This window comes from Cavia porcellus, unplaced genomic scaffold (genome assembly GCF_034190915.1).
Source record: "Cavia porcellus strain 051 isolate PalLab524CR breed Dunkin Hartley unplaced genomic scaffold, mCavPor4.1 scaffold_25, whole genome shotgun sequence".
Taxonomy (NCBI): domain Eukaryota; kingdom Metazoa; phylum Chordata; class Mammalia; order Rodentia; family Caviidae; genus Cavia; species Cavia porcellus.
Window position 1 is genome coordinate 47,804,892 of NW_026947508.1, and position 17,777 is coordinate 47,822,668.

Sequence of the window (17,777 nt, forward strand, 5' to 3'; positions counted from 1 at the left end):
GCTTCATGGACAAACTACAAATTGATAGGGACCTGAGGCCTGGATTAGAATTGAATCTGGAGATGGTTAAAATAAAACAAACACAAAGGTGGCATAAGAAATCAAAACCAACAATGGAAGCACACAGACCGTCAGCCAGCATGCTGAATTAGAGAACCAGGAAGAAAGAGTTTTCCTCCGTGGTTGTGTGTGGTACTGGGAATAGAAGGCAGGGGTACTCTAACACTGAGCTATGGTCCCATATTTTTTTCCTTTTAATTTCAAAACAAGGTCTTGCTAAATTGGGCAGCCTACCCTTGAACTTATGATTGTCTGCCTCAGTCTCCTGGGTAGCTAGAAAGATAGGGTTCACCCACTATGCTTGGGATACTCAGCTCTTTTTGAGTCAGTGTCTTCCTAAATTGCCCAGGCTGACCTTAAACTGGCAAACCTCCCACTTCAGTCCACAAGTAGCTGGGATTACAGATGTGTTGCTGCACTTCTTTTACAAATACTGGAAAGAAGGACACAACTGATAAATGAGATTGTCAAAAAGATGAAAATACAATGCCAGGCTTGGTGCCACATGTCTGTAATCCCAGCATGTGAGAGGCTGAGGCAGGAGAACTGCCATGAGTTCAAGGCCAGCTTGAATTACACCACAAGATCCTTTTTTCAAAAAACCAAACACTAATAAATAAAATAAGTTTGAAAAGAAGAAAAAGGGTCAGGGATATAGCTCCATGGCATAGCACTTGCCTGTCAAGCAGAACATCATGAGTTCAATTCATAGTACCAAAAGAAAAGAAAAAAGAAAAGAAAATGGTTTGGTGAGTGGTTTGGTGCTTGCCTAGTATGTGAAAAACCCTAGGTTCAAACCCAATATGTCCAAAAAAAAAAAAAAAAACAGGAAAAGAAAAGAAAAATATTGCTCAGTTAGTTAACAGTATAAATTATAAATACATCCAAATGTCACAAAACAGACTGCTGACACTGAACATTCCACTAAAATGACTTGCTTAATTTGATTATATTCTGGCTAAGAATGCCACTAAAAAGTAAAATGTATAGCAAGAGAAATAAAACCAAAGATACAAGTACAGGTGCAAAGCAGAATGTTGTAAATACAATTTCACATGAAATGAGATCTCATAGGCAAGATAAGCACAAAGCCTAAACTACCCAAAAACTATTCACACATTAGAGCTGATGTAACATCCAAAATTCAATACCATACCTCTGTGCCTGAGGAAAAATATGAAAAAATTAGAAGACACCTGATAATGCTCCCTTTGCCACAGTCCCAGAGAATACTCACATCTCTTTAGCGAACTCAAAGCACAACTAGTACTGAAAATCCTTGTTTAAGGAGTGCATGTACTTGAGAAGCTGAACATAAAGAAGAACACATGATGACAGCCAAGAAGCTGCAAAGATGAAGAATCCACATGAGGGTGGAGGACAAACTCCCATAAACTAAGTGGGAAAAGCTGGGCAAGTTCTCCTCTACCTTTTTAAAAGACCACAGAAAAGGAGAAATTTCTCAACCAGGGGGAGGCGGTATGTCACGATCTGACAGCAATACTGTGTTGTATTATTCATATTTATACTCATTCAACAGTGCAAATGCTGAAAATAACCGACCAAGGAAAGGACAAAAAAAAAAAAGGAATCATTATCCTTAACACTCCAAGCACTCAACATTATGACAACCCTGTAATTTTTATCACTTATTTCATGAACATCTCGTTCCAATTTCTTGTTCATCTCTTCAGACTTGATGAGATCCTTTCTTGCTGTGTCAAGATTTTCTTGCAGCTCTGACACATGGCTGGAAAGTGCAGCCAGGAGCTCCTTCATCTGACTCTGCTCTTTTGAATGTTTGTGTATGACTTCTTGGAGCACAATTATTTTGGCAAGGTCTTCCTCATGGCTTAAGGAGCCAGCAGAAGATCTCTGATGGGTAAAATGGACACTCTTAAATAACCTTAGTGTACTACCAAATAAAATACTTTTGAACATAGGGACTATCAAAATGGATTTATGCCATCTGTTGGATGATAGGACTCTCAACAATCACTTTAGCTGGAAGCAGGCCATTCCAGCAACAGCATCCAAACAGCATCACACACGAACCACAAAATATAAGAAATCAGCAACAGAACAAAGAGAGATCTCAAGGACTTACCTTTCCATTAGTGCTTGGTGTTTCTTCTTGTTCATGGTCAAGCACTCCATCTCTTGGTGATTTTTTCTCATTATTCTGTTTTTTAAGAGTCATTAGCTACAATCGAAAACTGAGTATGAGACTACAATAACTTATGGAAGAGTAATGAGTAAAGACAGCAAAATTCCATTTGGAAAAACATAATTCTACAGTGCTGAACATAGTATAAAAAAGACAGTACATGCCAAAGCTGACCATCCATAGCAGAACCAGATTACTAGAAACAGAATGTACTGACTGCTTGACAACAAATTTAGAGATTCTTGCAATCTGAAATAAAAATCTAATCCAATAGTATTACAGGCTTCACACTGTTTTTTAAGAGATTAAAATAAAATAATTTTCCCTTTTCAGGGCTAGGATGATGTCCCACAATTACCTCCTTGTGCGTAGCGCCCAGTTCCTCTTCCAGCAAGCTGCACCTTTGCAGTGCTACACGTAATTGCTCTCGCACCTGAAAAGAGTTGAGTTTTTATATGCATACGCACACTTTCCATATAGTTATCCTGATATTGATGAAAGGCATATAATAAAGTACTTTCAATGTCTTTCATTGCTAGTACTGTCAAGAAAATGTCCTTGTTAATGGCTTTAAATATTAAGGCCGGGAAACTCTTGTTCCTAAATAAATGAACACTATCCAGTTCTTAATGGGCAGTCAATATTCAGAAATAATCAATTGAAGACTCACATTCCAGTTAGTGTTTGTTGATTATGCAGAACATTGCCTTTTAATACAGAAAGTCTGTTTACAAGAACTCAAAAACTTAGCAAACCTTAAAGGTAAACAAACACATGCAAAGTCTGCCATGAACCCAGCAAGTGTAAGAACCCAGAACCACTAGTGTAGCTCATGTACCTCTTCGTCCAGGGTCTTGTGGTGGTCAAATAAGAATGTCAGTGCTTTTAGCACTTCCATCTCTGTGGACACTCCTGCAGGACACCGCGCCTGCCGCTTCATCACAGTCGTTTCGAGAGAGCGTTCATGCCTGGAGACAAGGAACTCCAGATGTTCCAGGAACAGCTGAAACCAGGCCAAAGGGGGCGTGTAAAGAGCACCTTCAATTTCACATTCAAATCCTTCATAATCTCATGGTCAAACAAGTTCAAATTCCTACAATTCAGTAGAGTTAGGTAAATTTCCCTCAATTGTATTCGAATGTCATGAATTTCCATCACTAATTTCTTTTATTAACAAGAAGGTCTCATTTTGTAGTCTAGGCTGGCTTGAGGACTTACTAGCTAGCCCAGGCTGACCTCTAACTCAAGACATTCCTGGCTCAGAATGTTGGGATTGAAGGCATATGCCACCATGCTTTGCCTTCTATCACAAATTTTAAGCAACATTTAATACTGAACACACTCTACAGAAGGAAAAAGCACAAAACACTTAAACCAGAGCTCCACTGACCCTCATGTTGTTCCTTTCTGCTTTCAGTTCAGCAATTTCTTTTTCCTTCTCAAGCAGCTGTTCCCTGCAAATGTTGAGCTCTTTTGCAAGCGTTGAAAACTCCTGCAAAGCAGCAAAGTAAAGGAATAAATCAACACATACATGAATAAATTTAAAAAAAAAAAACCTCTTAGGCAAGACTTCCATTGGCCTCATAGTCCACACACACAGGCAACCCAATCTCAAGATACATGGCAAAGGATTCCCATTCTCCTCCAGAGAAATGGAGATCAACCATTTGCCGTAAGGTGACATAGGTATTCCCAATGGAATGAGAGTCTAACCCAGGCCATCTGACTTCCCTCCACCCTGGCACTGCTGAAAGCACAGCAGGGGATAATGAGTGTCCAGGTCCACCTCTTTAGACTTCAGGAAATAAAAGCATTTTCCTCAATTGGCATCCCAAAATGAAGCATCTGAAGACATTTGTAAGTCAGTCACAGATCTGAGACCTAGAGCCCTTAGAGAGATCAAGGAAAAAAGGCCTAGAAGGTCACTATCCAATTCTAGTCCCCTCTCTATTCTGATTTTCCCTTAGTCCCTATAGTCTCCCTGAATCATTGGAGCAAAGTCAACTATGAAGAATGGGCTTACTGCTAGGACTAGGAAGCCTTTTGTATTCTCTGTAAAGGCATTCTCAAAACACTATGCATGCAGCAGTGTAGGAGATCTTGCAAAAGGCAGAGAGAAGCTGCAGGAGTCCTGCAGCACTGTTCTGTGCTAAACCTTGTGTTATGACACCGGTTCACAGATACCACAAATGAACTGAATTGAGCAATGTGAATTTGGAGCAAAGCAACTCTGAAATAAGTAAAATCATCTGCCAGTGTTTCTGGCTTTAGGTGCTTTTCCTTTAAAAGACAAGAATAAAGATCTACCGGATAAATAATCAGTCCTTCAAAAGAACATGTGCTTGAGCTAGATAATTCTAGAAAGCTAGTTTAACACAGGCGGTGCTCTTACAGGGCACTGGTAGCAATTGTTTGCAGCTCACAGTCAATCTCATCACAGAAAGCACAGGCCCATGAAGTCTGCTTTAACCAGACCACGACTCATGTGCCTATGTGAGCCACAGTGAGATTGGGCAAGTAAAGTGAGAGAGAAATAGAGATGACACTGCCACAGAAAGCACTGGAAAAGAGCAAAATTTCTTTTAAACTAGCTTTTCTTCTCCAAAAACTCATGACTGTGGGTGAGCCGAACTTAGCCTGGCAGGAACTTTGCAGCCTGCTCCCCAGGGAGACCTGAAATGATGAAAACCACTCTTCAAAGCTTCTGGAAATGGCTCAAAGGATAACAGTAAATGAGGAAATTATCTATTCAAGAAATATCAGGAATAAGGCCAGGAGTCCATGGTATTTGAATTAGGATTTCTATTTGCCTCCCCCACCCAGCTCAGCATAGCGGACTCCTCCAGCCAAAAACACAGGGCCCTTCACCAGGCCAAAACCATGGTGGCTCCCCAGATAACAACATAGAGATTCTTCTCCCCAGGCCAGCAGAGCCTTCTCTTTCCCAGCTAGCAACACATGATTCTCATATCCAGACCAACTGAAGGCCCCTTCTTCCCCCAGGCCAGCAAGGTAAGGTCCTTTCCCCAGGCCAACAACACAGGCTCTGCTCCCTGGACCTGCCATGCAGGATTGTCTCCTCACACTCAAATGCCCCCTCACCAAGGCCACTAACATAGGGTCTGCTTGCTCCTGCCTGCCAACCAGGTAAAAATCATCCAAATGTGTCTTAAAACCTGACAGAGTTCCAGCCAGTGTTGAGACATCTTCATAGGCCCAAAGCCAACCTTCAGGAATGGGACTTGTGGATGCGAAGCAGTAGGGGAAAGGGTATTGGCCAGCCGGCCATCTAGACTTCTGTCATGTTCTCTACTAAGTGTGAGCTCTTCCCTGTGGTACAGATTTCTCCTGTAGATGCCAACACGGCCCTGATCGAGGTACTAACTGGCATTGGCCATGGTGATAAGCAAGAGCTCACTGTCAGGTCACCTAATAAGTACCATTCCTGACAGAGTGTGCCCTCTCTCTAATGGAATCTTTTATCAGAAAGATTCTGGGGCAGGTAGAAGAAAAGTAGACTCTAATTACTCTAAGTCAAAAATCAAATCAATTCTATTCACACACCTATCACATCAATAGGTGGGCCTGGCTCTAGGCCTGCCTAAATTGAGGGCCTTGAATTTTTCTCATTTTGTCTCTCTTGCTGCAATCTGGCTCACCTTTGGTGACTTACTGCCAATGCTCCGTCTTTGACCATGTCCACAATAGACTGTATCATTCTAGCTAAGGTCTGTTTCATTTACTAGATTCCAAGTTGTTTTTTTGTCATACCTGCTTCGTTTTACCGCCAGTCCCTGTTACTATGGATGTTAATCTGTCTCTAAGTATCATGCTCACTTATTTTGGCAGTTTTGGCAGATTCTCCACCCATTTGTGATCGAGTGAAATAGGCACCTGTTTGTGAGTAGTCATCTCTGTAAGCGTGTCTTAGTATTATCTATTTTTAAGCACTGTGGAATCTAGTTTCATGCTCATCTAGATGAGGAGGCTTTATGTTGTTAGCAGTCTCCCTCTCCTAGTCACTTCCAGCTACTATAAAAAAAAAAAAACTACCATAGTCATAGGCTGGGTATTAATAAACAACAGATAATTATTTCTGACAGTTCTAGAGGCTGCAAGTCTAAAATCACATAGGATACAATGTTAACTTAGGATACAATCTTAAATTAGGATATATAACATATGATATAATCTTAACAGATAAACAGACAAATTCTGTATCTTTCTCTCTCTTTTTTGAGATAAGGTTTCATTATACAGTTCTGGCTGGCCATGAACTCACACTGTAGTCCAGGCTGGCTTCAAACTCCAGCAGTCCTCCTGTATCAGCCTCCTGAGTGCTGGGATTACAGGCATATACCACCTTGTCTGACTCTCATTTCTAATTGTAGTAACAAAACAAGACTGCTGTGGGCTGGGGTAATCAGAGCATGCTTACTTAGTATGTTCAAGGCCCCGTGTTTAACGTCCAGCAATCTCATCTCTAAAGAAGGCCATCATGCTTGAAATTACTAACAAGAATCATAAAAGTTCAAAACTATTTTTGGGAGGGACCCAAAAATCAAACTTAAGACCATGTTGTTTACCAGGCATCATTTAAAATTTCAGGTTAAAACAATCATTTGTTAAAATAGAAAAGAAAAAAGAAGAGGTAAGGCACTATACTTATGCTCCACCCACAAAAAGAGATTCTTGCACCAAGACTCCCCTACATTGGCCCCGCTCTGCCCAGAGCGTTCTAGGCTCATTGAACCAGGCCTTCATTCTGCCTCTGTTCTCTTGTGAGAGGAAACCCAAGGCTAGGACCCACTGCCTTGTCTCAGACCTTTCTACAAGTGCCAAGAAGTCACCTCGCTCTGCCAGGTAAAACTAAAGTGTAAAAGTAACCATCCCATACCAGTCTTTGTCTGGTCCATATTTGCTGTCCTTAGACTCAATGCTAGGCTAATTTTCATAGCCAGCCCAGAGCAAGTCTCCTCTAAGTCACCAGGCTGCATGCTGAGGAGAGATGACTAGTGAACAAGAGGAGGCCACAGTATCTGAGTCTAAGTCAACAGACTGCTTCCTTTGCTGAGAAATTCTTACTGCCAAAACCAAAATATCCAAACCACACTGAAGTCCACTGAACAGAGGTAAGCTCTGAGGCCGGCTGCTGGTGAAAGCGCGGCATCTCACTTTGGGCAGGCACAGATCAGGGCCATTCCAAGCAGCACTACTGTGTGGATCACTACCTCACTTACAAGAGAGCAAGCCATGGTTCCACTGGGCCAAGGAACAGCTCCCAGGCCAGGAACTAATCAGCAACAGAGTGAGGATCTGTACCTGTGTCCTTACTAAATTACACTTCTGCTAAGCCACATAGAGAAGCTCACACACAGCTGCTGAGGACAATCACCACTTGGCACCTGCAGCAGCACTGCCCCACAAGTGTACCACCAGGAAGGCAGGAAGCATGAAGTGGGCATGGCACAGGGCCAGAGGCAGCAGGCATTAGGGGGAGCTTCTAGACTGACAGAAAGAAAACTCCGCAATCCCCACTGCTTCCAGGGCACCGCTTTTACTTCCAAGGTTTCCTCTGAGAGGGAGACTGTCAGCAGATCAGAACATCTTGAAAAATCTAGGCTCAAGGGAGAAATGGTCCTGGTTTTGGAATCAAAACAGACTTAACTTATACCTGCTCTGCACATCATGTGATCTAAATTTCAGTTTCCACATCTGTAATTGGGGGCAAGCACAGCAACTGGTTTCTCACGGGGATGTGCTTGTGGACTAAATATAGCAAAAAAATGGCCAAGTACTGAGTTTGGCACCCGGCAGAGAGCAGTGCTTACTAAGTTCTAGCCTTCCATATCAGAGAAAACTGTTTTTCCTCAATCTAAAGCCTATGGCTCTGCTTCAATCATTCCCTCCTTTCAAATCCTAAATTTTCCATCTATTATACACACGTATGCAATGGTTAGAGGCAAAAGCTCTGAGTATAGCAAGCACTGACATCTGTCCCCATGTTCCATGGATGGCTGATTGCCAAGAGAACAGTAACTTGTGATGTGGCAGGTCAGTTTAAACATTTCCAATGAAACATCAGTTATTCATTACAATATATTGACAACATTACACTTATGTGTGACATACTATACTCTTCCATGCATTAGGAAGATACAAAGGTATGCTCAGTTACTGGAAAATTTGCCTTTCTATGATAGTTCCTTAAGTTGCTAGGCTGACAAGACGCATGCATAGAAATAGACACCAGATTTATGACACGATTTAAAGCTAAAAATTCAAGGATCTACTCAGGCAAATATATTACAATACAAAGGACAAGGCAGAAATAAGGGAGACAGGATTTAGAGGAAATATAACTGGAAATCAAATAATCTTTTATCACAAATTTAAATCTAAGTTATCCAAGATTTACTAGAAAACACTATAAATTACTACTCAAAGAGCACATTCTGTTTGAACACATGCGATTTAAAGCATGACACTATAGAACAAAGGGCCCTGATAACCACCTACTCTCTAATATTCCCATGATGACAAGGATGTTACAGCAATATCTATTATAAAACTGAACAGCCAAGCATGGTGGTGCAGAGTGTAATCCCAGCATTTGGGAATCTGAGCCTGGAGAACTGCCAACATGTACTACACGAGTTCAAAGCCAGCCTGAACTGCATGGCGAGATCCTGTAATAAGCAGATGAACAAAGCTCTATAAAAATAAAAACAGAAATAATTTCTTAGATAACTACAGAGATGGTGAGTGACTCTAGAACTATATGGATAAAAAGATAAATAAAGAGCTTAGGGAAATAATGGAGACCATGAATGCCTAGCACAGGAAAGAAATATTGTGCTCTGAGTGAATGATTTGGGGATGATAATGAATAATGTATGTGCCATTGTTGCCCTGATTGCTGTTTTGAAATTTTTGTTTTAGTTTTTTTTTTTTTCTCAAAATAAAATGGGTTTGGGGGGAGAGGAACCAAGAAGAAATAGATTCAAACAGATATCCAGGAGATTATAGAAGATGAATTACAGTTAGCAATCATGGAAAGAAAGATTTCTTAAAAGAAGCAAAGGACCAAAAAAAAAAAAAAATCCAGTGGCCACTAAATGATGCAAAGGGGAATAATGTAAGATTGACTGGAGTCAATGAAAAAGCAGGAGATACCACAAATTGCTTAAACTTGTTCACAAAAGTAATGGGAGAAAAATTCCCAAGCAGGGTAAAAAATTCAACACAGAGATAAGTGAAGAAATTAGCCATTATAAAAACTCCAATTCACCACTACAAAAACAATCTATACCAAGGCATATAATACTCAAAATTCCACAAATTCACCACAAGAACAGATTATTAAAAGTTGTTAGAGAAAAGAAACAAATCACTTATAAAGAAAAGCCCATCAGAATCAGCAGACTTCTCAACATAAATGCTCAAGTTAAGGAGAGCTTGGAGTGAAGCCTTTCAAGCCCTAGAAAACAACCTCCAAACTAGATTGATTTACACTGGAAAACTAACTTTCAAAATTAATGAATAAAACTTTCCATGATAAAGAACACCTGAGGAAACCCACGAACACCAAACCAGCACACCAAAATGTTCTGATGGACATTCCTGAAAGAGATATTAAGGACTACAACTCCATGAAGAACAACAGAATCAATCAACCAGGCAAGGCAAGCAATTCACAGAGGAGGGAAAAAGAGAACCAATGATAAGAGAATAAACATGAAAAGATAAGTCAATACATATCAGTTATAATCAATGTTAATGGCCTCAGTTCCCCAACGAAAGAAACAGACTGGCAGAATGGATCAAAAAGCAGGATCGAACAATATGCTGCATACAAGAAACACATTTTATTCAAAAAGAAATTCACAGACTGAAAGGTCAAAGGATGGAAAACAATACTCATGTAACAGGAACCTGGAAAAAAGCAGGGGTAGTTATTCTATCTGCAGACAAAGGGATTTCAAGCCAAGACTGATTAAGAGACAAAGGTCACTGTATCCTTGTAAAGGGAACAATCCAAGAGGAAATGATAACAGTCATAAATATATATGCACCAAATGCCAACCATGGAAAACCCAACTATACAAACAAATATTAATAGACATGATAAGCAAAATATGCGCTAATACATTTATAACAGGGAATTCACTATCCCACTGTCACAAATGGGTGGATCAACTAAACAAGAAAATCAACAATGTAATGTCAGAACTGAACCAAATTGTTAAACAAACGGATTTAGCAGATTTCTACAGTGTATTCCACACCAGAACATCAGAGGACACATTCTTTTTGCTGCATATGCAACCTTCTCCACAATAGGACACATTGTAGCTCACAGAACATGCTTAAAGAAATGGAAAGAAGTTGAAATTATTCCAGACATATTATCAGCCCACAGTGCAGTGAAACTGGAAATCAATGGCCAACTACAAGATTCATAAACATATAGATATTCAATAATACCTTCCTGGATAACCAATGGGTTATAGATGAAATTAAATAGTATCTATAATTAAATGATAATGCCAATACATTGTAACAGAACATAAGGAACACAATGAAAGCAGTCCTAGGAGGGAAATTTACAGCACTGAATACCCATAGCTGAAAAACAGAGCAAGCTCAAATAACCTACTGTTGAACCTCAAGCTTTTAGATCAAGGGCAGGTCATGCCTAAAGCTTGTAAAAAGGAGGATGTTATAGAGAACAGAGCAGAAGTTAAAGCAATGGAGACTAACAAAATAATACAAAGAGTCAATGAAACAAAGAGTTCTGTGTTACATTAAATGAACTTGACAAACTCTCAGCCAACCTTATTAAAAACAAAAAAGACCCAAACACATACAATTGGGAATCAAAAGGTGGAAATCACAAGAAGCCCTACAGATATTCAGAAGATCCTCAAAACCAAACCTACTTTGAGAATGTGTATTGTAAGATAGAAAACAAAGAAGAAATAGACAGATTCCTAGTTACATATGAATTACCACAGCTGAATCAAGAAGGTATAAAAATTCTAAATAAATCAGTATCTGTCAGTGAAAGTGAAGATGTAATTAAAAACCCATCAATAAAGAAAACCCTAGGCCCTGACAGATTCACTGCTGAACACCACAAGAAATTTAGAGAAAACCTAATACTACTACTTCAGTCTCTTTTAAGAAATTGAAAGAGAAGCCATACTCCCAAATTCATTCCTGGAAGCATGTATTATCCTGATACCAAAACCAGAAAGGAATCCAATCAATCCTTGACTGCAAATTATACTACAAAGTTATTGTGATAAAAACTGGCAAAACAAAACAAAACAAAACAACCAGACTCAAGGATCAATGGAACAGATTTTAAGATGTAGAAACAACTCCAGCATACTCAATCATCTTATCTTTGACAAAGGAGCCAAACATACTCACTGGAAGAAAGATAGCTTCTTTAAGAAATGGTGCTGGAAAAAACAGGCTTTCCACATGCCAAAGATTACAACTAGACCCATATCCCTTCCCAGGCATTAAGCTAAAATCCAAATAGCTCAAAGACTTCAATATGAAAATAGAAACAACTCCAATCTGCTGGAAGACAGGTAGAACTGAAGACTTTGGTATAGGCAAAGATCTCATGGAAAAAAACCCCAATTGCAAAGCTTCTATCAGAAATAATCAACAACTTGGACTGCATCTTATTCAAAATCTTTTGAAAAGCAAGAGAAACTACCAAGAGAGTGAAGAGACAACCCACGCGATGGTAAAACATTTTTGCCAGCTGTTCCTCAGACAAAGGATTAATGCCTAAAATATATAAGGAGCTCAAAAATACAGAACCACCCCCAAATTCAAAAAATGGGCATCAAAAATGAACAGACCCTTCTCAGATGAAGAAGTAGCAATGCTAAAGAAATACATGAAATACACGATAAGGGGCTGGGAGTTTAGCTCAGTGGCAAAAGCACCTGCCTTGCAAGCAGGTAGTCGTGAGTTCGATCTCTGGTACCTCTCTCACTAAGTCACCTCTCCCATTAAATAGGCACCAGAAAAGCTAACATAAAAGAATAAACAATGGGGGCTGGGGATTTAGCTCAGCAGCATAAGTGCCTGCCTTGAAGCAGGTGGTCATGAGTTCGAGCCCTGGTACCAGTTTAAAAAAAAAAAAAAAAAAGAATGAACAGTGTCAGGGGTAAAGATGATATGCGCACTGACTTCTCACATGCTGTTGGTGTCAGTACAATGCCACTTTTAGCAATATCTCTTAAGGCTGAACAAATGCATGGTATATCTATCACTCCACAGTTCTCTGCTTTTTTTTTTTTTTTTAAAGGATCCGAGGGCCAGGGATATAGCTTAGTGGCACAACTCCTGTTTGGCAACACAACGTCCTGAGTTCAAGTCCCATTACCTCGCCCCCCAAAAAAGACAGGTTCTCAGTATAAAGCCCAAGAGGGGCGCAAACTCGCAGTCTTCTTGCCTCAACATTCTGCCCTGCTGAGTTTATAGGCATATGCCGCCATGCTCAGCCATAGCTTCACTCTCATACACAAAAGAAATAATACACAAGAATACTCAGGATAGAATTGATAAAAACTGGAATCAACCTGAATGTTCATGAATAGAAAAGAACAAATTTTGATATATTGGTATGCTGGATTACCAGACAACAGATGAGAATAGGCAAAAAATATAGGACACAGGTAAATCTCATGAACAATGAAACAACCAAGAAACACAATATAGGTACTATTTTACTTCATTTAGTCAAGAAGAAGCAAAAATAATCAATGGTGAGAGATCAAGACCATTGTTAGAATTGGAGGAAAGGTACAAGGATTCCTCATTTAACCACCAAGTCCTATTCCTGTCAGTACAGCGTTAAAAGAATTAGTTGCTAAATGAGGAGCTGTATATAGTACATACATTACAACACTCAGCACAAAGAAATGGTCAAAGGAAACTCCAACTTGATGACTTTGCCTTTATTTGCACAACTTCTATGCAGTATATAATGTACAACAGAACATGAAACTACAGTACCATAGAGTACCATCAGAAAAAGTATAGTACTGTATAAACATTACAAACTAAAAAAAAAAACAAACCATTGAGAGTCTCTGAACCAGATGTGCAGAACTTTACAAAAAACAAAAAAAGAGGAGGCATAAGTCTGAGCAGCAGGGAAGTCCAAACAGTTGTTAAGCAGGTAATTAAATGAGAAACACCTGTACTGGAAACTAGGCAGGGGCTTCCAGTGTTTCATTTTGATGTAGGAACTGTTTCTCAAGTGTGTTGGCTCTATGGAAAATTCGCTGAGAAGATTTCTGATATTTGCTATAGTTGGGGGCCTTCATTCTGAGGAGCATTCTCTGCTCTCTTTTTATTTTTTATTTAAGACAACTGCTAAGTTTCTCAGGCTGGGCTCAAATTTTTGATCCTCCTGCCTTGGCCTCCCTAAGGGTTGAAGATTCCAGGAATGCACTACCATGCCCAGCCTTTTACTTCCATTTTTAGAAGTAGGGCACATTCTGACCTGCCTACCTAATGTGCCAAAAGTACACCGGGCACTTACTTGACAGGCCTCTCTAGTCAAACAACTACCAAAGATGAGCCTGATTCCAGGAAAGGAAAAGGACCAAAACAAGTTTGTTTCATGGTTTCTGTGTTTCTGAAATGCTGCATCAGGTGCTCAGATGGTGACGGGACCTGGTGGCATCATCACATTATGCACTAAACTAAGCATTTCCAGGCTGCTACACTGAGAACCCCCCAGAAACAAATCACCAGGCAACCACCTCATCAGCAGGTGTGACAACACCCACTGCCTGAAACCAACTCTACAAAACTCCTGTCACTTCCCTCTCAGGTCCTGCCTGCCTGTTTTTTCCAAAAACTGAATAGATTAACTATGTATTAGATAAACTGTAGATATATCTCAAATTATAGTCAATATATTACAAAAACAAAACTAAACCATCACAAATTTACAAATACCTGTATATACTATAAAATCCTTCACATAAACTGCTCCCCATTACCTCCCTACACAAATACAAGTTGGCCAGTTCTTATAATCTTCTATAGTAAAATCTGACCTAAATAAACTCTGACATTTATAAGATTCCAATGAGAAAAATCTTAATGTGACTAGGAGGGATGGAGCTCAGTGACAGAGCACTTAGGCAAACACAAATGAAGCCCTCCTTCAACCCTATGCTCCACAAAAGCAAACAATTTACTGATTTTCTAACCAACAAAAGAAACATATAGCACTAACATCAAATTATTGTTTCTAAAAAGGAAATTCAAATGCTTGGCTTATTAATCTTTCAGGAGAATTGACTATAGCCAACAAATACATTAGGGCTAGTGTTCATTTGCCGATTTATCACTGCAGACTCATCATGACAGCATAGATGTATGCTTATTCAGGTCTACCTGAATGGACCAGAAAGGCAACTATTATGAACAAGTAAAATGGTACTCGATGGCTTATAAACACCTAAATAATAAGCTACTTATCTCCCACTATGCTGTGTACCATTTACCTTACATTTTTCTAGTTTTACTATGTTCTCCCTTCGCATGCCATTCAGTCTCCATTTAATTCCACAAGAGGCAGTTTTGAGATACTGAGCTGAATGTAATATAATTAAAGAAAGAACTACAGTTGTTTCCAACTTTGAGGTGGTTTTTACTTTTATATATTTGTTTTTGGTACTGGGGATCAAACTCATGACTTTATGCTTGCCAGGCAGAAGCTTATGCTGCTGAACTAAATCCCCAGCCCAGTTGTTTTAAACTTAGAAGTCTAGTCTAAAAGGAGAAAGTTCCTAAAGAATAAATTTCCAGTTTTCTATCCCTTATTACAAATGTGATTTACAAACACCGGTATTCTGTAAAGATCGTCTGTAAAAATTTTTCTCTGTGAAATCAATCCTTGTCTACCAAATTTCAAGGGCTAGAGATAATATCTCAGCAGCAACAAGCATCTGCTTGGCAAGAGCAAGGTCCTCAGTTCGATTCCTGATACCAAAAACAAAAAAAAAATTATTATCTACTAAATTTCATTAGAAAACTGCAAATCCTTGAGATACAATCCTAAACACACATACAATTCCTGAGATACAAGCCATGGGAAGCCTACATTAAGCAAGAGATCTCACAAAACAGAATCAAAGAAACCAAGGACCATGCCGCTTGGTTGTTGTTTCAAGTCTTTTTAAAAAACCTTCAAAGTGCATTCCCAAATCTTTAGCAGTTCCTCAGCGAAGAGTGAAAGTAGTAAGATATTTTCACATGACTTTACAGAACACTAGTTTATTTGCCCTAAGTAGCTGAATCCCCAGGAACTCTGCATGCGCTTACAAACACTAGGAACTATCATTTGACAAGTGGTTGGTTACACAAAATATACAGGTACAAAAACAAAAGATGGTACCACAGAAAGACACGTAACAGAAAAAACCTGTAGTTTCAGGTGAAAACCACACATACCTGTGGAAGCGCAGTATTGAGTTGTCTCTGCAACGAATCTCTCTCATGACCAACCTCGAGTAATTTCCCCTGGGTCAACGCCAATGTTTCTTGAGTCTCTATCAGTGTGCTCTGAGCAATGTCTGTTTCTTCTAGCATGGACATCATGTGCTGTTCAAAATGGGAATCTGCATCTGGTTGTGAAGGGCAGCCAGATCCATGGTTTTCACTTCCTCCTGAAGGGCCTTCTTCACTGATGGTGGGCATCACCTCACACATCATTTTGGAACAAAAACACAGGACTAGTCATTATACGGAAAATACAGGTTCCCACAAATCTACAACTTTATGAGTATCTGTAGCTAATAAAGGAAAGCTGACAATCTCTTTATTCACAGATCTGTTATTCTTTGGATGCAAATACTCTGTGAAGATACACCCAGGCACCCATTAAATGCAGAAAGCCACCACATGAAGACACTAAAGAAGACAACAACGCTGGGAAGATGTAAGGCCCAAAGAGAGCTACTTATTTCTCCTATAAAGAATAGAGCAAACCATGTGAGGTTTTGTTTGCAAAAGCAAACTTTTTAGTTTTGAAAACAAGTGCGCTTCTGTTACCTAGTTTTTTTCTATTTCCTGGTAGGGGCCCATTCCACTCAATCCTTTTTCAGGAAAAGCACAGAAGCAGTATACAGCCAGGAAAACTGACAAGTACAAAATCCAACAGGCATCTTACATCTTACATCTTATTGACTGTGTGCAGTCAGCTCCTGGGAAGGCCTGCCTGAATTCTTGGGCTTAATTTAGTGAACACAGAAAGGAATTGGATTTGCTATGGCTCAAGAGAGATGTTTTTCAAGGACTGCAGTGGTTGTTCAGTCAACCTAACTTAAGTTTACAGCTAAAAAAAAAAAAAAAAAAAAAAAAAAGAAGGCTTCACAATGGAAATACAGCAGTTCAGTACAGTGGAGAATGGTTAGGAAGGAAAGGTGAGAGGTACGATCATGAGAGGCTATTAAGTGTGTCACATAGACAGACGGGCCTAATGAGGGCGACAGGGATCGCTGAAGACTTCCAGGTAGTACCCCAGGCAGGTGCGACCCTCCAGCAAGAGATCCCCGCGACCGCACACCTGACCACGATGATTTCTAGCACCTCACCGGGTGCTGTACAAGTTCTGGCCCCACTTACCCTAGAGCTTTCCAGGACGCGGCCATACAGGCGAGTCCACAGTGCCATCACTGGGGTCTCCTGGGCAACGTGCAGTGGTTTAGAATCCGTCCCTCGAGACCTAGGGGGTCCTGCTAGCCGCGAGCAGGGCCAACCGCCAGCGCAGGACCAACCGCCAGCCAAGCGCTGAAGCTTTGCCCCCGCCCACGCGCACCCCCGGGTGACATTTGGCGGGTGGCCCCTGGCCAGCTCCAACCTTCCTGCCTCAGTCTCCCGCTCCTTACCTTGCGCGCAGTCTTTTTTTTTTTTTTTTTTTTTGTCTTTTTCATTTTTATCGGTACCAGGGATTGAACTCACGACCGCCTGCTTGCAAGCAGGTACTTATGCCGCTGAGCTAAATCCCCAGCCCCCCGCGCGCAGTCTTTTTAAACATTGCGATATAAAACAAAAACCATTCTTAAAAAGCAAAAAGTGTTCAGTTGACTTAAGCGTTGTCATCACTCGGGGGCTGGGGGTTTAGCTCAGCGGCATAAGCGCCTGCTTTGCAAGCAGGCAGTCGTGAGTTCGATCCCCGGTACCGATAAAAAGGAAAAAGACAAAAAACTCGCGACCTCACACTTGCCAGGAAGGCACTGTGCTGCTGAGCTATATATCTCCGCCCCCTGGCCCTTTTTTATTTTGAGATACGGTCTCTCGTTGCTGAGACGAAATATCTGACCCCCCAGTAAGGGTGGAAAAGTTTATTTAAGCTCACATTTGTAGAGGTTTCAGTCTGTAATCAGCTGGTTCCAAGGCAAGGTGGTATAAAGCAGAGGGCAACAGTTCATGGTATTGGAAAACAGCAAAAGCAACAAGGCAAGCAAAGGACAAACCTCACCAGGGATTTAGCTCAGTG

The 17,777-nt window shown here is 40.4% G+C and overlaps 1 protein-coding gene across 1 annotated transcript in view; it reads right to left on the minus strand.

The window, feature by feature from the left end:
• LOC100714092 (liprin-alpha-1-like) overlaps window positions 1-17,196 on the minus strand; it is a 56,554-nt gene extending 39,358 nt beyond the window's left edge. Inside the window, exons 1-6 of the mRNA XM_063235139.1 lie at window positions 16,904-17,196; window positions 15,731-15,979; window positions 3,618-3,719; window positions 3,066-3,230; window positions 2,586-2,660; window positions 2,168-2,263 (exon numbers count right to left, since the gene is read on the minus strand). Coding sequence (XP_063091209.1) covers window positions 2,168-2,263; window positions 2,586-2,660; window positions 3,066-3,230; window positions 3,618-3,719; window positions 15,731-15,979; window positions 16,904-16,951 — 735 coding nt within the window. The 5' untranslated portion in view covers window positions 16,952-17,196. The remainder of the gene's footprint in view (window positions 1-2,167; window positions 2,264-2,585; window positions 2,661-3,065; window positions 3,231-3,617; window positions 3,720-15,730; window positions 15,980-16,903) is intronic.
• Window positions 17,197-17,777: the final 581 nt, after the last annotated feature.